We start from the raw sequence: 20,863 nt of genomic DNA on the forward strand, positions 1-20,863 counted from the left end.
AAAAGCTAAAAAGAGCTTGTCGCTATTCCAGGTCCTTCTTCTAAGCCTGGCTGTGACAGATCTTCTCGTTGGGCTGTTGCAATTTATTCTAACGGTTCTTCAATTATACGATGTTGAGATTAAAAGCTTTAAACTGAACAGCATCCACTGTTCATAAGTAACAGCATGGAATACGTAAAGTATATACTCAGCATCGTCATGTTTGCATACAGTGGTGTCATGGTCTTCGTATACTCATTTATCATCTATCGGGTCGTTGTAGTTCGTGGTAGGGCCATTAGTATAGCCGCACAACAAGACAACGCAACACAAGCAAGTAAAGATGTGCAGCTTGTTGTCGTTTCAGTCGTCCTTACGATAACCTTTATGATTTGCACGGTTCCTTTTTGTGTTTGTGCGTTTATCACAAACCATTCCCCCAAAACAGTAAAATACTTGTTGCTATCCAATTCATTATGCAACCCTTGCATATATTTTTTCTGGAAACTGCTTCAAGCAAGATTCAGGACACCCATGCCTACAACGATGCAAATGCAAAAGGGTATTCCATCGTGATTTTTTTATTTGGCTTTCAAGTAAGATATTATTATTCATGACCACCCTTTACAGGTACCACAATGGGACAGAGAAAGAGACATTTTTGAATCTCATATAGATTGTTATTGATTGTGAAAAATGAAGCATCTGAAAACAGTCTTCTCAGTGCTTAGTTTCTGCAAAAGCCCTTACCTTGCTATAAAGAGACAAGCAGCAGAAGCTCAAAATTTTTTCTTGTAAATTCTATTATACAGATTCATCGGTTAAATTAAAGTAGTGGAAACATCAATTTTATTTTTCGTAGTACAAAATAAAAATATATTATCATCGTGCTGCATTCATATAACCAACGTTATTGATTCAACAGCAGTGAACATCAGTTTCAGTGTATTTTCAATCTGTTATATATCATGAAAAATTCACTAGCGAAACGTGTTCCATTTTCAATACAGGATTTCACTATCTTTAAACGGTTTTTTTGTTTTTTTGTATAGGAGGAGACTAAGATTGGATTAAAATTGAGTTCTAATTTTTTCATGCAAAAAATACAGTTTGATGTCTGTGTCTGCTATTCGTAGCATTAACTGTCAATCTGATTAACTCAACTAACAATAAAGAATTATCTAGGTAGTAAGAGTGATATTTTTCTTCTTTTACAAAGAATGTTGACACTGTTTATGACAAAATCTTTCTTGATAAGCATCGGCACTAAAGTAGCAGAGGAACATCTTTGGCTTGGTTTGGTTCGTATGTGAGCTGTAGAAACAATTCTTCTTTGTTAACAGTTATTGTTCTAACGAAATTTGCGTTACTTGTCGTGTTCCACAGGGATCTGTTACCAGTCCTCTCCTTTTGCTTGATTGCATTAATAGTATTCCAAAAAGTTTTATCTAAGTTATCTGATTATTTTTTGCCGATTCCACTAACATCTTATTGGGTGAGAACGTTGTGACGCACTTCCAACGTTGATAAATGTTGAATTCAGAATGTTTAAGGGCAGTCTGTCCCCTATTGTCCCCTAAACGATTTAAACCAATCAGAGACAACTTTGATTCAAGAGCTTTTGAATCAAATAGCTGTGTTTCGTTGAAGTGAAGCTGTGGCTAGAAAAACGTTGTTCCCTGTTTGGTTTGTGCGACAGCTATGTCAACAGCGAAAGGAAATGCTTATCACCATTCAATTCTAGTAATTAAATCTTCTTGCCATTTCCAATGGTATTTTGCTCGCAGTTTCAAATGTTTTGATAGTTCGTACCTTTATCTTCAATTGAGAACTATTAACAAAAAAGTAAATTAAAACGATCTCACCCGTTGATGTGTTGAGAAGACGCGTAGAGAAAAATCGAGTTCTGTTTGCTTCAATTCAAGATACCCTTACTAACTTACTCTACGATTATTTATACCTTAACTCTTAAAATAAATCTGCTGACGAAGGATGTGTGAGTATGGTGTAATGATGATGTAATGTGATGTAATGGAGATGGAAAGTTCTAGATTGAGAAACGAGAGAGGCTGATAAGCATGACGCAATGTAGCAATGTAAAGCTGAGAGAAACAGTTTAAATTAGCAGCACTATAAAATGAGTAAATACTTTATCGCTACAATGTCATCCACTACCGCTGCTAGGCCAGCCAATGTGAGTAGCGTGATCCTTTAAGGCGGAAAATTGTTCATATCGGCAAATTATTGGGGGGATAGACAAACATATTTAGTGTTGAAACCACAATGCATACCAAACTTCTTGGAACAACAACAGCATGTTTGTCTTTCAGGTTAGTAGTTCCCCTCGCCACTTCCAACAATGTTGGATAATTTTCTATAAAATTGCACAATTTGAGCGTAACCTCTAAATTTTAAGCTACAATCCTGGACAAAAATAGTTGCAACTTTCCAGAAAACTTTATGTTTTCTCTTTCCTCTGAAAAATAGCTTCCCCCTTCCCCAATTCAGTGTTGAATGCATGATTTTGAAGCAAAAATGATAAAACTACAAATCCAACATTGCTCTGAGGGGGGGGGGGGGAGGAGGGGGATTCGAATTCACAGGGGCAAGGTAAAGTATAAAATTACAAAAATTGCATTTTATCTCAATATTTTTGTCCGGGATTGTAGGATGGCTATGGTGCGATTCAATACTATGTAGCAATACTATGTGAATTGAAAACATACCTAGAATACACTGAAACTACGTGTTCCAAGTACTTTAGGCATTTAGGCAAGCTTAATTTTTCCTTCAACTCGAAATCATATAAAGGTTGCACATCAAACATAGAAGGTAAAAAGTAATAGATAAAGATCTTAGGCATTCTAGGCCGCTCTTCAGAAACTGATCAAAATATTTGGTTTATTCTTGAATGTTCTTCTTCCTTTAATGTATAAATGTTTTTGTATTCTTGTGGCAGTGTTTTTAAGGAACATCAAGACGAGATCAAAGGTTTTTTAGAGAAGGATATGGCATGAAGTTGAAATGGTTGTGTGGGGTTGTTTCTATCAGGTTATCAACTGCACAACCGTCATCAAAAGAACTATAACGCCAAAGGAATCCGGAGAACACTCAGCTTTTCCCGTCATCAACTCTGACAAAAATAGCAAGTTTAAGATTCCACGACCTCCGATTTTGACTGAAACAGCAAGCCATTCACGAAGGTAGTTAATCGCTAGGCAAGCTGAACAATGTGTTACTCTTTCAATACGAAAAAATTCCAGACATCTCAAAAGCCCCTGTATTCAACTCATCACATCTGAAAAATGATTTATTCATTTATGGAAAATTGATTTGATTCTAGCCTGACTTTACTTCTGTCCTTCATTGTGCTTCATACATTTTCAATGTCTGGCCCCTGATCGTCATGCTTTTTCTTGCCACTATATCGCAATGTTTCCCCACAATTTTTTTAACCAACTTCCCAATTAACTGAAAGTTATTGATTCTGGTAGGCAACATATGAGTTCATCTTATTCCTGATATTTTTATAAAGAAAGCTAGCGGTGCGATTGAAGTTGAATTACCTGAAATTAAAGAGCCTTTTCTTCGATATTTCAATAATATATTCTCATATTCTTGATTCTCAAGTTCTTGAAAAAAAAGAAGATTCCAAACCCTTTGGGTTTACACCCTTAAAAGCGGTTGATTAGGCTTGCTCTTAAATCAAAATACAGCTGCTATTACATTCGATAATTAGCCTCTTGTTAGTCAAATCCCGTGCAATCATTCTGTGTAAGAACTGTTTTTAATTAAAATCTAATTAACTAAGCAACCTTTTTACAGCAATTGGAGTTTCGTATCACGCAGAAACTTAATCAAAAACACCATTATTGATTAAAACCCTGACTTATTGGTCGTTTGTTAAGACTTTCATCCAAGCATCGATGATGAACTCTGGCTCTTCCTCTTTTATTTATTCTCTAATTAAAATTTATTGAAAGAATTCTACGATAAATGAAAACAATGGACGCATGTTGTTCTTAAATCGCAATTTATTACGTAAAAGCACAGTCTTCCAGATCATACTGATGATACTTTCAAGTAATCTGATGATTTCTTCAACACGTGACTGATCATTCTAATTTGGACAGACCGGAGAGGTTTACCGTGGCAAACCATTCTTCAACAAGCCCTAAAGCATACAACAAGATTAAAAAAGAGACTATGAATGCTAACGAATTTCCAATTACATTGATTCTTGCATCTGCCATTATTCTTGTCAACGTTGCTGAAATAATTCTAATCTTTAAAGCAAAAAAAAATTGTTCGTTATTTCAGCGCCTCCTTCTAAGCCTCGCTGTCGCCGATCTTCTCGTTGGATTGTCACAATTGACATTACCAATTGCATTGCCTGAAACTAAAATTAAACAATATAAACTTGACGGTGTTCTATGCTTTACCATTGCTGCCTCGGTGAATCACGTCAACGCGATAACTGTGGATCGCTTTCTGGCAATCTGCTGGCCTTTGAAACATCGGTACTTGATTTCAAGAAAACAAATCTTGATCATCATTGCTGTTACTTGGTGCATCAGCTTCGTGATGTTAACACCGCGGATTGTCGGCGATAACTTTAATCATGTAAGGTATATCTTCAGTATAGCCACGCTTGCATACAGTTGTGCTATGATCTTTGTCTATTCTTTCATTATATACCGAGTCGTTGTAATACGTCGTAAGGGAATTATCAAAACAGCAAAGGGAGTAACAAATGCAGCACAGGCAAGCAAAGACGTGCAGCTCGTTGTCGTATCGGTGACTCTAACGACAACATTTCTGCTTTGCACAATTCCGTTTTGCGTTTTCACATTTATCACAGAAAGTATCCCACCACCAGCGAAATACTTGCTGTTATCTAATTCATTATGCAATCCTATCGTCTACTTTTTTTGGAAATTTCTGCAATCAAAATCAAAGATTATCAAGCCAACAATGTCTCAAACACAAGTGATCAATTCATCATGAAAATAGCTTACTGGCCTCCAAGCAAAGACGTTTTATTTATGGCTATCCTCTTCACGTACCAGAATGAGACATAAAAAGGACATTGTTTCAAGCACAACCAATGATATATGTATTTATAGTTTAAACCTGAAAAACTCACGAATTGTAATTCGTAGTAGTCTTTTTGCTGTAAACTTCTGCAAACTGGCCTAATCTAGTTTGCAGCTAGTTCCCAAAGCTTCTGTTTTCAAGAAAGATAATTCTAACTACAGGTATCTTTATTTTCTATGCAATCATTTAAAAGAAACTCAACATCTGGTTTTACTTTTTTCTTAGTCAATTGACTGAAAGTTTCATATTCATCTTGATCTATGACATAACGTCATAAATAATCGTAGAAAAAAATATCTTTTCACTTCTTGTTTATCTCCTTGAAATAGTTATTGCCATTTTTCATTATAATTTAAGGCACGTTTTTAATAATTTATAATGGTTTAGGCTACTGTGACCTTCAACTTACAAGACTTCGAAGCTGTGGCCTTTAACTTAGCAGACTTCGAGGGTTTTTGGCATTGTTTGGGAAACGGCCAAGAGAAAGTCATCTAATGATTGAGGCAACACTTCTTTTGGATCAAAGAAAATGTGCATTGAACTCAAACAATATTACTCATAGCCTCTCTTCTCTTCGTCTCCACAACAAAGTAGCAAAATGTTGAGAAGAACATTTAAATCTATATATATGATAATATCTATATACAACATATATTACAGTCATTAGCTTTAATTGTCAAAATCCTAAAACCCCTTATCAGGATTATATCACATTGTGTATTTCTCTGCTTCTAGATTTATCTTGTAGTTTATTCTTAGTAATATATTATGCTTAGTTATGCTATTCTCATACTTTCCTTGTACATATAAAAATACGTAGTTAGTTAGATTCAAGATATTAGGAAGGAGGTTCATAGAGATCAGACATGAAATGCTAAACGGTTTAAGGTAGCTAAGAGGCTTGTGAAAGCTCTTGCAGCCAAGTTTGTACTTAGGACAGGCAGTGCTAGAGAAAGAATGCGCTGTTAATCGTTAATCGTTCATATTTCGTTGGCACGTAATAGGTTTTAGAGTTCATGTAGAACCGTCATTGATTATGTTAGCAGTTTGATTAAAGTTTAGCCTTGGATTTTTACATGATGGAAATGAGAAAAGTATAACCGCACGCAAGAAACCGTAATTTTTTGAAGTTTCAGTCTTCGGAGCATATCTCGCGATTTAAAAATTCATTTTACAGTTCGACAGCCACCTCTCTTAGATAACCTTAATGACGTTTTCGTTAAAAGATTTTATTTTCTATGAGCTTACAGCACTTAAGTAACCTAAATACAAATGTCTTATTATGAATTCTCAGAATAGAATGACGTGTCTCTCCACAGCCCCCCCCCCCCCCCCCCAGTTTGAGAGGTTGTGAATGACAACTTTTAGCGGGCAACGAGATGCAACAACAACAACAGTAAGTTATCGACTATTCAAAATACAGCAACAACATCATGTGTACGTTGCACTTGTTTGGCATTAGTTTACAAAGTTGCCGTTGTAAAGTTCCAAGAACAGGATAACATGGTGAGTTTATGGCCATTTTAATGAAGATATCGCGATATTAGCAGATTCTGCTAAGTATGTTTTGATAAGAAGCTCAGGTTTTTCGCTTTTCTTGATAGATCGCACGCGCGAGTACCACCATTTTCTGTTCAGTGTATGTAAGTTTCATCAGTCTCGGATCCACAGAGGAAGAGGTGTTTCATCGTGTTTGGCACCAGGCCAGTGGCGTGCTGGGGATGAGATCGCAGGGGGGGTGGGCAAAGGGTCAAAATGGCGCCCCACATATCTTCCAATTTTGCTTCAACGTATTTGAAATGTGCAGAAAAGTACAAGAGTTTGGAAGCACGCCGATCTATATATATCTATCTATCTATCTGTGGCGTATCGTAAGACCTTCAAATGAGAGTAGAGGGTACCAGAGTGAGAGTACCAGAATCTTATTTTTTATAGAGTGAGTCTGGTACCCAGGAAATAACTGACAGAACGTGATAGAGAATTTTCAAATAGAGTATGTTATTCTTTGTTAAACCTAACAGTATTTTTGAGTATCGTTGTAGTGGCTGTATCACCAAACTGCACAACAATGATAATCAGGAACGCCACTATTGAGGGTGGTTGGGGTAGGAAGGGCACGGTAAGATCGTTTGGGAGCATGGTGAAGGCGGTCGCCATCATTGGTGGCAAAAATTGCAAATAAGACATTCTAGGGATGATCGGAAAATGCATCCAAATATTTACAACATCCCCTGTAGACTCATGAAAAATCTGCAAGGCAGGCCTTGTTTGGGTTTGCTGCAAATTTGCCGGATTGAAAGCCATCCTCTGGAATACATTGTGTCAATTCACAAAATCTATTTACATATTATCATCAGACCTGCCAACCGATTTTTGAGTTTGAGTATACGTCAGAACAAGCCCAGGGTATTTCTTCAGAGCTTTTTCTTCCCATCATTTTTTATCATTTCAGTAAATCAAAACTCTTTGCACCCTCTCAATAATTTTATGAAATGTTGCCTAATCTGAACTTTAACCGCCAAGCCAAAATTTTTTGAGAAGTTCCTCAAAAACACCCCCACACCCTACCTTGGTACAGCCATGGTATCTACTTTGTGCAAAGATCATTAAGATTTAGTGTGGGATCTTGAGATGGTGTTTGACAATCTTTGTTCAGTGCATCAAAGTGAGTAAGAAAAAAAGAAGTGGTTGGTGATGAATGGTTCCTATATTAATTTCTTTGTAAGTTCTTTTATGGGCATGCTGTCGTTTTATCTCTGATTTAACGTGCAGAAAACACGGAGCCAGCAAGAGACGATTTTGCATGACAGTTGCGTCTTGATGAATTTACTGACTGACTACAATTTAGGGCGTATACACTTAAAACGAAGGGACGCTACAAATGTGTTGTTTATTATGTTACGTGGATACGAAGACAATGGAAAATGTTAATGACAGAAATACAATGGAGGACATGATTACATTTAGACAATGGTCACTACATGGTTCTTGTTCTCTTCGAAGCGATTTATCGTAGATTTTTATACAGTGTCTGCCTTTCTATTTGTTGGGTTCTTTTAAGTAACTTGTCCTCGTTTGGTAGCTATTTGGCTAAGGCACCTTCCACACACTTATAAGGTGAAAATTCATTTTGGCACCCCTGATGTTTGATCAGCAGGGGGGACAATTGCCCCCTTGTCCCCCCTGCCAGCACGCTGCTGCACCAGGCTGCATACTACATAGCAAATCCCGAATATATTCGGAGTAGAGTTCATGGTATGCACCCTTTGACACTCTCAGATATTAACGTGTCGGTTATGCTCTAGTCCTTGTAATAAACAGAAAGATTTTATCCACACCCAGGCCTATCAATTTTCAGTTTGATTATGAGTGAGTTTTGTGAAAAGGTAAGGGAGATGTTTGGGTAGTCATGGGATTTCAAGGTCAGGGACAGATCCAAAATGAATCGAGTCTGCCACACAGGGAAAAGCGGGATTTGGGGGCACAGCTCTAGAAACTTTCCCATTGCCACGCCCTCTGGTTCCTCGAAAATGCCTATTTTGAGTAGACAAAGACCCTTTTTGCAGGATGCTGTCATCATCGTCATTGTACCTTCAACCAGGTCATCAAGTAATTCAATCTGCTGCACTTTCAGAAATATCAGAGAAATGTAGCTGTAGGAGCGAGCAGAGCTCTTTCTCTGGAGAAAAGTTATGCCTTCTCCAGAGAGAAGTTTTGTTTGCTCCACTAACAATCCAGTACAGTGTAACTCTAACTCAAGGGAGATTATGCTTTCCTGTACATTTTTCAAGCAATTTAATGTGTGCTAAAATCGCAATAGTGCTAATCTTCATTTCGGACAGGCAAGAAAAGAAACGATTATAATGAACTAACTCTCTGACAAAAGACATCACTTAACCTGTGTGAATTTGCTGTTATTTAGCCATTTGATATGCCTTGTTAGGAAAGAAGGGGGCTTTTGCTAGGATTTAGAATAGAACATGAAAAATTTGAGTAGACCAAGGAATTTATTGCAGAACGGGTGAGAAGTCTGCTTTGATGTGTATGAGCATGAGAAAAGACCAAATGTGTGTGTCTCAGGCACAATGCATGAGACTTGGTAGTTCTGTGCACCAGTATCATATATTTGTAAAAGCTTTGTACCGCTACAGTTTTATTTACAAAATTGTCAACTGCCCTGTTTGAGGGACATTTTGAAAACAGTTAGAATGTCTCTCCTCCAACTTTGATGAAAACATAGTATTTAAATCCAACATTGTTTTCAAATTGAAAATTGTGTGCACTGGCTTCCGTTTTAATATGAAAAAAGGTTTAAAAGCTTTATAGATTATCTGAATAAAATATTTAGTAATAGTTGTAGCCAAGAAGTCTGTAAAAATGTAAATATGCACATGACCCAACACTGTTTATAACTGGTATTGTTGATATGATCCCCCTTCAAATGCATTCATCTTTGTTTATCCAAACACCCAAAGCATTTCAAAGTACTGCTGAATAATTGAATTTAATAAAAACATATGATTCTAGTTGTTGCGCTAGAAGCAACACCTGAACCAAAGATGATAAAAGCAGGTTCTATTAAAAAATATTTGTTGTTTTTGAACAATAGACTTTAAAAACATTTTAATAGGATCAAATATAGTCATAAAAATCAAATTAAAATTGTCTGAGAACATAACTCACATCTGTATTCACCAGAGCAAAATATTTGCAGAGTACAGGGAACATCTCACTTCCATTGACATTTTTCTAACTCTGCACCAAGTTTGCATCTTCTATCGCTGTTTCTGTTTGAGCTTACATTGAGATGCTGAAATGATATGAAAGGTACCATTTAATATTATCTAGGATATGATACGATATCTCCTTACAACGCTAAATTTAAAAACTTTTTTATCGATATGCACACTTAAATCTCATTCTGTTCTTTACATTCTAGTTCAGATGAAATTGACTGTTTAATATGCCTCAGGTTGGAGGGGTTCAGCTACTGTTACTAGTTCTGGCTGTGCCAACACAGTATTTTATATCAAAATGGATGACACCATCCTCTTCAGATAGAGAATACATGACACGGAGGTGGGTGCATGTTAGTTTAGTTGAAATGACTTAGGATAGTATTTTTGCAAAAACATTGCCAGATAATTAAATTTTATGTGTCTCTTGACAAAATAAGATCGGAATTTCTTCTACAATCAATCACATAAAATAATTTAGTGATGATTTATTCATATTTTTCCAATGGGTTCTTTTTTACCAATCTTTAAAATTACTTTTTTACACATGATGTTGCAATGTATATCTATTATTGAAAAAGTAATTTGAGCTTGGAACTGGGATATAATGTTATCAAAATGTTGAATTTTTCATTCACTTATTTTTCCAGACTTATAAATGGCGTCCACAATTGCATTCAAGCTTTTACAAACGCAAGTACTTGGAAAAAAATTCTCATCAAGTTTGTAAAATTTACATCACCTCCATCAAGAACAAGGATAAAAGATATGGGGGAATGCCCAGCTAAAGAAGTATTTTCATATCAAAATAAAGAGGGATATTTTGCATCTTCAATAGACATCAGGAAACCAAGACCACCAAGTGTTGCATACAGAGTAGGACAAGTGATAAAACACAAAAAATGGGGATACAGAGGTGTTATTGTTGGCTGGGATGAAAGGGCAAAAGTAAACATACTTATTTGTTCAGTACATTTAAACTGGCAAGTTTCATGCATTCATTTTTAGGCAAAATCATTTTAACGCTATCTTAACACTATTGTTAAATTGTTTTGGTTTTTGTAAATATCCACTTATGTAATTTATTTTCTCCAAAAATATTATAGTTTGTTAAACAACCGGGTAAAAGAAGCCTGACTAGGTTCTTATTTATATTGGGTATTTCATAGGAAATGGGGTTGTTTAGGTTGCTAAAAGTTGGTTCTTACTCAATGCAGGGATTTCACCAAATTTATTTTGTTCCATTTCAAACTTGAATCATGTTTTTTACTGGGCTAGTGGTCTTGAAGTTTCAGTGAATTGCACACTTTTTAAAGGAAATCTCTACTACCTACTTAAAATGTTGAGAAAGTTGAGCAAAAAAGAGTCTACCAAAGACTTGAATTTAAGTAAGATTTGAAAAGTGCAACACTTTAGCTTGGGAATATTGAAATACTGAACAGAGTGCTGAATACTGCATTAAAATAGCTATTTTGAAGCATCTAATAACACCAGTTGAAAGTTCAATGACAATGAGTAAACAGCTAGAGTTTTAATGTCATTTGGTGATCCCTACAAATAATAACCTATTTCAGATTTCAGGCTCGATGGGCTCGTATAAAACGGGGCTCTAGTTTCATAATTTCAGTCTGTAAGATCTCGATCCTCTAGGTTTTGATACATGGGTGTTTACTGTATTATTTCTGCTGCATAATGTTGACTCCCTCTGAATTTGCACATTAACTTGTGTGTTATCTTGTTGTGACCTTGCTTAGACCTAATGTTCCATCTTTCCCATTCATATTCTCACACCAAAGCAGAGGCATCCTTAACATCACTCGAAAATTCCTATATCAGCTAATCACTATTGTTTACTTTCTTAATTTTTCATTTCCTTCATTACCTTAATTGACACTTCTCAACATTTTTTCCCCCCTCCCTGAACTGCTGTTAATTTCACTTAATCAAAACTGTATGATAATATGTATAGTTCCATAGGTTAGTAAATTAATTAATAGGTCCGTAGGTTAGTTTTAAAATTAGGTTCATTGACACATGACTAAACTCTCCTTGCCTTCATTATCTTAACTTGTCAAGTAAGACAATCTACCTTAAGGGCAGTCCATAGAAGTTCAGGCTCACATTCATCTGATTTCTTTCAAGGTTATGGCCCGGGGTAGGTATGTGCCACTTCCAAGTGGTGTGGGTTTTTTTTATATCAATAGTTTCTTGTGGATTTTTTATTCTTCCATGGTGTAGCATTGCAACTTATTCACAAAAAATAGATTACAAAAGCCTTTATAAATTATCTGGTTATCATTTTGAACAATTTGAAATTTTGCTTGTCAATCCTATTTGTTTTTCTTTGCCACCAGGACTGATTTTATGGTGATTGTGTTGCATTTACAAATGAGTGATATATGATATATTCTTGTTTTTGCTTTTATCAATCGAGTGGTAAAATAATGACATATAGAATTCTTTTCTGAGTTTTTTAAATTGAAAGTATAAATAGGGCAGCCTCGCATATCATAAAGCAGTTGAATCTAACAAAAGTTGACTGTGTATTCTTTGAGATTTTGTGATGTAGTTTAAAAATATATTCTTATGAAACGTTTATTTTACCACTCAGTTGCAATAAACTTAAGAGCAAAGTTTTTTGATTTCCTCAAAACAGGCACCAGAGTCTTGGATAAATGTGAATCACAAAAATAAATTGGTAAGTCAAATTGACCTTTATTATAGTATCATACTTAATTTAACTGGAGGAGTTAGAAAGCTTTTAAATTGCAACTCCAGGGTTAAGCCCATTGTCTTTTTGTGCCATCTGCTTTTCCTTCTCAGCCTTTTCTCTGGCTTTTTCCTTCTAAGTGACATTACGTGACTATGTCTTCCTGATGCATTCGCTATACGCCTTTATGTCTTGTTTTTACGTATTGAGACCCATTTGTCTTTCCATCATGATGCATCTTTCTACCTTCAAATCTGATATCCACTTCAAGATTTTTGTGGATGTTTTTATAGCAGCCCATCATTTACTATGTGTCATTCTAATAACAGCTTGTTCCGCTTTAAAACTGGTTTCAATAAATCAACTTTTAAAACTTATTGTAGTATTTTGGTAATTAGGCCATGAGGGGAACAAAGTAATAAATGGCCACGCTCCTTTTATTGTAAGAAAACACCCTTTCACCAATAGGGATTTGCCCTTTTACAATGGGGACCGCCAATGACTGCATGTTTCAGTTACATAAAGATACTTTCGAAATCAAAGAATCACGTCGAAAATAATACGTTAAATAATAGATAAAATACCCCTCATTCACCTTTTTCTTGTCGAGTCTAGATAAAAACAAGACCTATTCTGCCGAAGGACGTGTCCACCCGAGTTAACCCCCTGTGACGCCATCATAGGTTGGTTTTGAAGTTTTTTTCCTTGGTGTAATAAGAAACATCAGAGTCTACTACATTGTAGTTGACACAAACAAAGAGTTGCATTGTTGATTCTCTCCACCAGCGGCCAATTCTCAATTGAAAGGGGTTTGTAATCTATCGTAGTCTCAAGTTTTTTAGAATCAAATATCTTCAATTTTTTTTTGTCAGCCACTTTATTTATATGATCGAAGATTGTTTGTTGATAATGGCTTGAAATGGTTGGCAAAGGTTTGGCAACCATGTCTTTTTTTAAGATTCTTGTATAGAAATTTCAGACCGTTTCCAAATGCTTTCCATCTTGTGCGTTCTTCTAAATTTCCAGACTGGTTTTCCTTTTTGAGCCAAACATTATTAATACCGGTCATTTCCCTTCTATTTACCATTCTCCCTGTTAACCACAAAAAATAACATCCAATTTGCTTTTAAAGCAGTAACTCGTAAGTCATAAGGCCTCCGCCAGTTTACCGTGGTCGCGAAGCAGGGTAAAGTGCCCACTCTGTTTTCGGAAATTCACAAATTTCCATTCTTCTTGAGCCTAATTTATTTTTTTCAGCCATCATAGAATTGTGCCCGGAAATGATAATGTTTCTCACCCTATGATATATGTTCTACTGCAACTCTGGATCTCATTTTCGTGCTCACGTCCAAGATATATTTTCCCATTTTTATCTTTCTGTCACACACTAGTATCTTATCTTGTCACATCGTATCAAATAGAATCACATCGTATCATATCGTATCGTATCACGTTTTGTTGTATCTATCGCAGTCAAAATCTAAGATTTTATTTTGTTTAATCAAGCAAGTCTTCTTTATCAGTCAGTCCCCTTTATTTTGCGCTCTGTGTGTCTAGTGTAGTCATCCTTAAGCTATTTTCGACTGAATGACGATCAGGGCCACGTCATTTCTTGAAGTGTCATTCCTCTTCAACTGTGTAATAACTTGTGATCTTCATTGGATTTTTGCTTTCTCTATTCTATGATTAACTTTGAAGTATTTGCTATAAATTTGATGAATGAAGCATGCAGCGTCATTTTAATATGTTTTTACTGTCTGACTGCCTTGGAAGAGGGGCAAATCCTACGTAATTTTAAGGCAAATCTCTTCGCTGGAAAATGCCAAAGGAGATAATCTAGACATCGTAACTGCATTTACTTTCGCAAGGACTTGAATCTAACCACAATTCTTTTTCTATTTAAATATTTCTGTCCTTTTTCAGAATCGCCCATTCATTCAATATATAGAATTAATTTTGACTCCAATCATGATAATATTCTTTGATCAGACACTTTTAATTGGCTTTCCGGAATTAGTAATAATTATGACTGTTAGTAATTTGATTAATTTCTAAGATTTCTTATCTTTTCTTACTTTTTCTGAGGTTTACATCCATTTCCAAGCGGCTGATTGTTTTGAAAAAGATCATAATCTTAAAACTGTTGTAGTTAAAGGTTTTTTGATTTCTTGATGTACATATGTTTGTTTTTCCATGTTGAGCTCCAGTCTAAAGGAAATTAACTTTTAAAAACCTGTAGCAAAACAGCTATGGCCCGATGACGCCATCTTTATCCCTCGTATGCAGAGACATGTTCACGTATTGTATTGGATTGAAGCTCCTCTTTGTAGTTCTTGCCTTTCCTTACCCCATTGCAGCTGATTTTCCACTCAGTCCTCCAATAAATTCAGCTACTTCATTCAAACCATCAGTAAAGATCAGAGTATAAATATAAATTTCCTTCTTCATGTTTGAATTTTCTACCCTATGCACATGATATCGAAGATTAGCTTTCACGGCGAAAATCAAAAGGGCCAAGGGACATACCGTATATTGTAAGTTTTAATGCTGCGCTAGGTGAAATGAATTCAACCAATTACTGTGTATTCTACAATAAATTGTTCTTGTTCGGTGTGAAAAAACCTTTGGATCCCATGTCCGCAACTTTTGCTTCCATTGAAAATACACGATGCAGAGGCGAAGCGACTATAAGTGTGTTAGGAATTTTATAAACTCAACAGCCTTTCGCCATCGAGAAGAAACACCGAGTGTGCTTTCTTCAGCCTACTATGTCAAAATCTAAAACGAGGAAGAACTGTGAAAAGGTGGCCACTTTGCCCAAAACGAAGACACCAATTGCATTGACAGTGAAATTGTTTTGATTGGTTTTTCGCCTATCAGGTTCTATTATTTATCTTTACTTATCTATGAATTCACATCAGCATAACCATGGGAAAGTACAATCTTCTTTAAGCATCTCTACTTTCTTTTACAAAATTAATATTTAACGTGGTTTGGATCAATAGGCTGAGGCCATGTTCCCAGGATGATGTACAAAAGCTTTTTAATCGATGATGTACATCGATTAAAAAGGTTCAAACAGTACCCTAATTTTTAAAATGTTAGTATGCTTATTAGTAAAGGCAGGGTGCACTCAACCATCACCTTACTTTCTGTCTTTCAGAAGAACGTAATCTTTGTAATTCTGCAACAGCATTTTGACCTGTTTGACTCTCCAAGGCGGTGTTGAGCATTCGACTATTAAACTTGATTGTGTATTTTTTCATCTATTTGCCATCCCATTAGCTGCATAATTTTAACTTTCTGAAAGAAGGTGCTCCTCTTTCCAATAAATATTCTTAGCAGTACATTAAAGGCTGTCGATTGCTTGAAGGTATCCACTTTAAAGAATTACCATAATGGTATTACAAATATCATGTTTCTTAAAACGAATTTTTTACACCTCTTAAGCCTGCCTTACGCGGAGACTCTGTTATGACTATATGACCTCTCTCTACTTGGATTACAATTTTGCATTGACTTTCATACAATGTTAAGAGCAACATGCCATGTTACACGCTTATAGGCCCTAAATAAAGTTTGCTTTACAAAAGTTTAAAATCGGTTCTCAAAATGAAGAAACATTTAATTTCAATATTAAGTGAATTAATTTTTGCTTCTTCTAAAGGTACTTCGGTGTCTATCTTTGTTTCGTAACCTCTTCAATTTTTGTACCCTTTTCTCTTCATTTTCACTCTCCTTACGTTTGAGTTGGTTTCTTTAAAATAATGCTTTTATTTCTTCTGAATATCTTAAGTTTTGTTTCTCTATTTGTGTTATTATCGACATGCTCACTTTTCTCCTGATGTTGGTTGTGCCATTAAAATAACCAGATATCGCTTGAGGCGCTGATTACACATTCAAGGGCCTGTTGTTCGAATCCCTGACTTGACCAAACTTTCACCTAGAGTGAATCCTGGTGTAAGAATCACGAAATGTGGTCACGTCGAGGGGAAAGTACCAGGAGACACTCCTCCATAAGCACAGCTTCTCAGTGCCCTAAAAAGTACCTTTGGATACTAGGTATCAAATACAATACAATACAATACAATACAATACAATACAATACAATACAATACAATACAATACAATACAATACAAACCAAGACAATATTACTGTTCAGGATGCGGAGACGAGCCTCCAGGTTTTTCAAAAACGCAAAAAACATGTGCAGGGCGTTGTTTGTGTCAGGGAATGAAAATTTGGCCTGCCATTATTTTTTTTTTTGAATTCACGATGCGGAAATTTGTTAAAAATTTCTAGCCTTTTCATCCGGATGGTCCTTAACTGGCAACAATCTCTGTCAACACTTATGAAACATTTGTGATGTTTTCAAACCTTTGCATGCATCCATTCCCCCCCCCCCCCCTTCAAACAATGCTGTCAAATAGCAGAAACATGGAAAGGAAACGAAAAAAGAAAACACGTAGCGAAATATAAGGTTTTCCAGGGAATTTTAGGGGGCATTGTAGATCCACACCTTTTTATCCACAATCGCTCCCTTCCTTTATAGGCTAGTTATTTGTAAATTGTTCGTCGGGCAATTTTCAATCTCATTTCATTTCTGAGGTATATCATTCATGAGGTTTAATGTTTCATTTTCACAATGATTCCATAAAAGCTTTCCTGGGACATCAATGTCTTCAGATGATCGTCATAAACTCTCATTTTTTGCTCGAGTTTGAAGCAGTAATATTGAATTTTTATACAGCTACAGCTGAATCCCTATAATTCATACCTTGTTCTCTCACTAAATTTGGTCTTAAGGTACCTTTCTCCCATTGAAAGTATGACTTAACAGGATTCAACTGTATTGCATTCATTCTGTGAAGTTCTGTTTTGTTTTCTTAAAAAGTTATAACATATTTTTTATCTACCAAACAGGAATGGAGAAAGATGCCAAATTATTCAGTTCTAGTTCACACGGATGACAGATCCCCAGCACAGATAACCTACATCCCCCAAGAAAACTTTGAAATTTTAACCGATACGAAGGTACATGACAATGCTTCTTCTTTGTTGTCTCTGTCAGTGGCCTCCCAGGGACGGAGTAGTGGGGGGGGGGGGTCTGGGGCGTAGTCCCCGGAATTTTTTGGACCACGCCCTTCAAACACTCGCAAATGTGGGGAAACGCTCTTTTTGCAAAATTTTCCGCCATTATTTGCTTTATGTTAACTACAGAAAATAGCAAAGTATTTTATAATTGTTATTGACACAAGCATACAGTATCCTACACCCCCCCCCCCCCGCAATGAGTTTTACATCGTTTTTGGACAAATCTCTAGGATCATATTTTAGAAAAGTGGGGGGGGGGGTCCGGACCCCCCTATTCCCCCCATGGGTACGCCACTGGTCTCTGTTTGTCAGTTTTCTGTTGCCCTGAGACGCCTTGCTAACACTTTAAGAAGGCAATGCATACGGAGTCTTTGTGAACACTTCTCCCTTCCGGGGATCTGGTATAGCAATATCTACACTGTATCATATTATACTACTTATTTACCATTTGTAATGGTATAGCTCGTAATGTCAAATACAATTTAATGTGTTAGACATTGAGCTCATCAGTTCAAGCGCTTTTCTAAAAGTTCTGCCAACTGTTTTACGTCATGGGCTCTTCAGACGTTTTAGAGTGATAACGTTTAATTTTAAGCTAGATATTAAAATTCCTCTTTACAATTTAATTGACCCAGAAGCTTGGGTTGTGCAAGATTTTCACTAGTCGCTTGTTCGTACTGGTTTGCAATAGTGACCTACAGTCTTTGGAAAAGTTCTTGGAACGCCTTGTTGCTCAAGTGTCTTCTATATAAAATGCTGACACAGCAATCCCTCTATCCTAAGACATTGCTGGTTGTATATATGAGCATCAAAACTATCTAACAGGAATCAATTGAACCTTACCAAATCTAACGTAAATCAAACGTAAATTAAGAAGACATTGTTTAGTGGGGAGGGAGGATGTAATAGTTAAGTGTACAAAGTCTTGATGATACCCTATCTATTTCAAAGTTTTGCAAATGTTGAACATATCAATGTCAGAAAATGGAAAATATTATTTGATTGGAAATGTTGAAAATGTTTTTCATCTTTCAAACTCTATTTGGGATGAAGAGAAAGTTTTACCACAAAAGTCATCTCAACAGAGAAAAGAGAAAACCTAACAATACTCAGCCCATATTTTTCTAGATACTACATCTCTGAATTGGGTCTTGTTATGTATAACGAAATATTTGATGAATATCATGAGCTCAAAAAGAAATGTGTAGGAAATAATGTGCAAGGTGATTTTAATACAAGATATTCCTTTTTTTATAATTGCCGTTAAAATTGCAACTATGTGTGCGTTCGTTTGAGCTGACTCGCGTGTACTCCACGTTTTGTTTGGACCCAAAGCCTTAGTTCTTAATGAGGCTCGATCAGGTGACGACGTAGACTTGAAAAGACTGAATTAGTTTGTAAAGAGTGATGATGCAAGCTGGCCATCTGATACCATCCTTGCGTATCCATACAGTCCTTAAAAGGCCATGCTCCACTTGATTCATTACGTCTAAAATGAGGTTCACGCAGAAGCAGCGTCATTAAGATGCAATTTACAAGTATTACTTTTGAACTTTCTACTTGGTGGGCTTTGTGGCTGTCTTAAAGTAATCACTTCCATTTTTTATTGGATTTTCTGCATACCTTTTAAAACCAATATTTAGTTATTCTCGTTTTCAAATAGGAGCGAAATGGGTAATCTGTTTTTCGACGTAGTTGTATGATTATGTACGTCAATTTAACCAGTCGGTCAGTTTTGCAAGAATAAGCTGACACGAGCCTTAAATAGAAATAGCTTTGATAGTTAACATTTTTAGTAACATGCACTCCATGTTGATTACATTATGCAATCGGCGTTGCATGTATTTCCTTCAGCGACACATCCATCGATGGCTTGCCAAAAATGTCTTTATTTTGGTCAGCTCTTATGCTAATTGAATTTATGTTTTCTTCACGAGAACTTCTTACAGATTAGTTGCTTTTTATGTTTTTATGATTTGTAGTTCAGGTGTTAGACTTGGGATTTCAAGGCGTTGACACATGTGCTTCTAAGAGCCGTATTTCTCCGCTTATTTTGAAATTAGAATCAAGACGCAAGTAAAATGAAACCCCAGCTTTATGACTATTCAATTTCCTTCTGCGTCTCAGACATACCTTCTAGATCATATTTTTTTTAGATCAATCACCCTGAAGTCGAAGATTATTTTGAAGACTTTGACGGAGCACAGTACGTACCAAGACCGTGGCTGAAAGAAATCTACCCTCTTGATTAGTAAGACAATTCCAAAACTATTGAATCATACATCTTGTTTTACGTGTTTCTGAAAATACTATTTGCAGCTCGTTAGCCAAAAGATTAATAAAGCACTTATTTGATGTCCTAAATAGCACCTAACTTTCTATAGGCAAGTCACCTCATTAAAATTTATCTCAGGTCAAATAGAAAGATTTATAGCATTGAGTATTTGCATATCTTTAAGCTGTTGTCGGAAAATTCAGATTGAGCAAATTAACAGATCATTGCCGATGGTGTCTGTTTGAGGTCACTCATTCACTGTAATAATTAAAGCTTTAATTAGTTCTTTCGTTTAGTAGTTTTAATTATAAGGTGGAGATTCTATTTTTTGTTTACAAAGGGCTTCAAATTAGCATTCATTTCATTTTCCTAAGGTGATGTTTTTGAAGCTAACAGCTCAGTTGTTTTTTTGCTTCATTATAAAATCTACGGAATAACTATTTAATCAAGTCTTTGCTTAGCCTATGCAAATTTAACAGTTTGAAGATTTTGATCAACGAAGTGATCTTTATCATAACTGACGTCATCATGTTAGACTTGATACACCACAAAACTCAGCTAAGCATCAAAAGTACCCTGTGTCTTCTTTTTTCGGTCTGATTTCTTACGCTGAAGTTCTAAAGTGACATCAATGTGTCAAAATAAAATTAGGCTTGTCCATAAATTCTAATTTTCTATTTCTGGACAGTGTCCAGACGTTTAACCTATAGGGCAGTAGAAATTCAGATCTGTGTATCCACTTCTTTCTGTTCTCTGCATGTTCCAACTCTGGCATCTTCGTTTTAAGTCCCCACCTTTAGTTTATCCGTCAGCGTTAACTTTGCCTTCCCTCAGAGCATTTTCATTTGTTTATTCAGGGCCAGGGGCATGCCATACCTATTGCTTTTAATAAAACGTTTTTTGTATGAAGAGGAAACATTTGGTATGGTTCTGATTTTGTAAAGTTTAATTTTGAATCCATAAAGGATTTT

General features: G+C 35.9%; 2 protein-coding genes across 2 annotated transcripts; both read left to right on the top strand.

The window, feature by feature from the left end:
* The first annotated feature begins 3,378 nt into the window (after window positions 1-3,378).
* Window positions 3,379-6,381, top strand: LOC135685769 (trace amine-associated receptor 1). The gene has a single exon (XM_065201838.2). It carries the CDS (start codon window positions 4,186-4,188, stop codon window positions 4,984-4,986), a length of 801 nt encoding a protein of 266 aa, XP_065057910.2. The 5' UTR covers window positions 3,379-4,185; the 3' UTR covers window positions 4,987-6,381.
* Window positions 6,382-6,454: 73 nt separating this feature from the next.
* On the top strand, window positions 6,455-20,121 carry LOC135685773 (uncharacterized). The gene is made up of 6 exons (XM_065201841.2): window positions 6,455-6,582; window positions 10,016-10,155; window positions 10,463-10,760; window positions 12,469-12,510; window positions 17,447-17,557; window positions 19,774-20,121. The coding sequence occupies exons 2-6, from the start codon at window positions 10,040-10,042 to the stop codon at window positions 19,867-19,869; spliced, it is 663 nt and encodes a 220-aa protein (XP_065057913.2). The 5' UTR covers window positions 6,455-6,582; window positions 10,016-10,039; the 3' UTR covers window positions 19,870-20,121.
* Window positions 20,122-20,863: the final 742 nt, after the last annotated feature.

The sequence above is a fragment of the Rhopilema esculentum genome, chromosome 15 (assembly GCF_057945365.1).
Source record: "Rhopilema esculentum isolate cy_ngs chromosome 15, ASM5794536v1, whole genome shotgun sequence".
NCBI lineage: Eukaryota > Metazoa > Cnidaria > Scyphozoa > Rhizostomeae > Rhizostomatidae > Rhopilema > Rhopilema esculentum.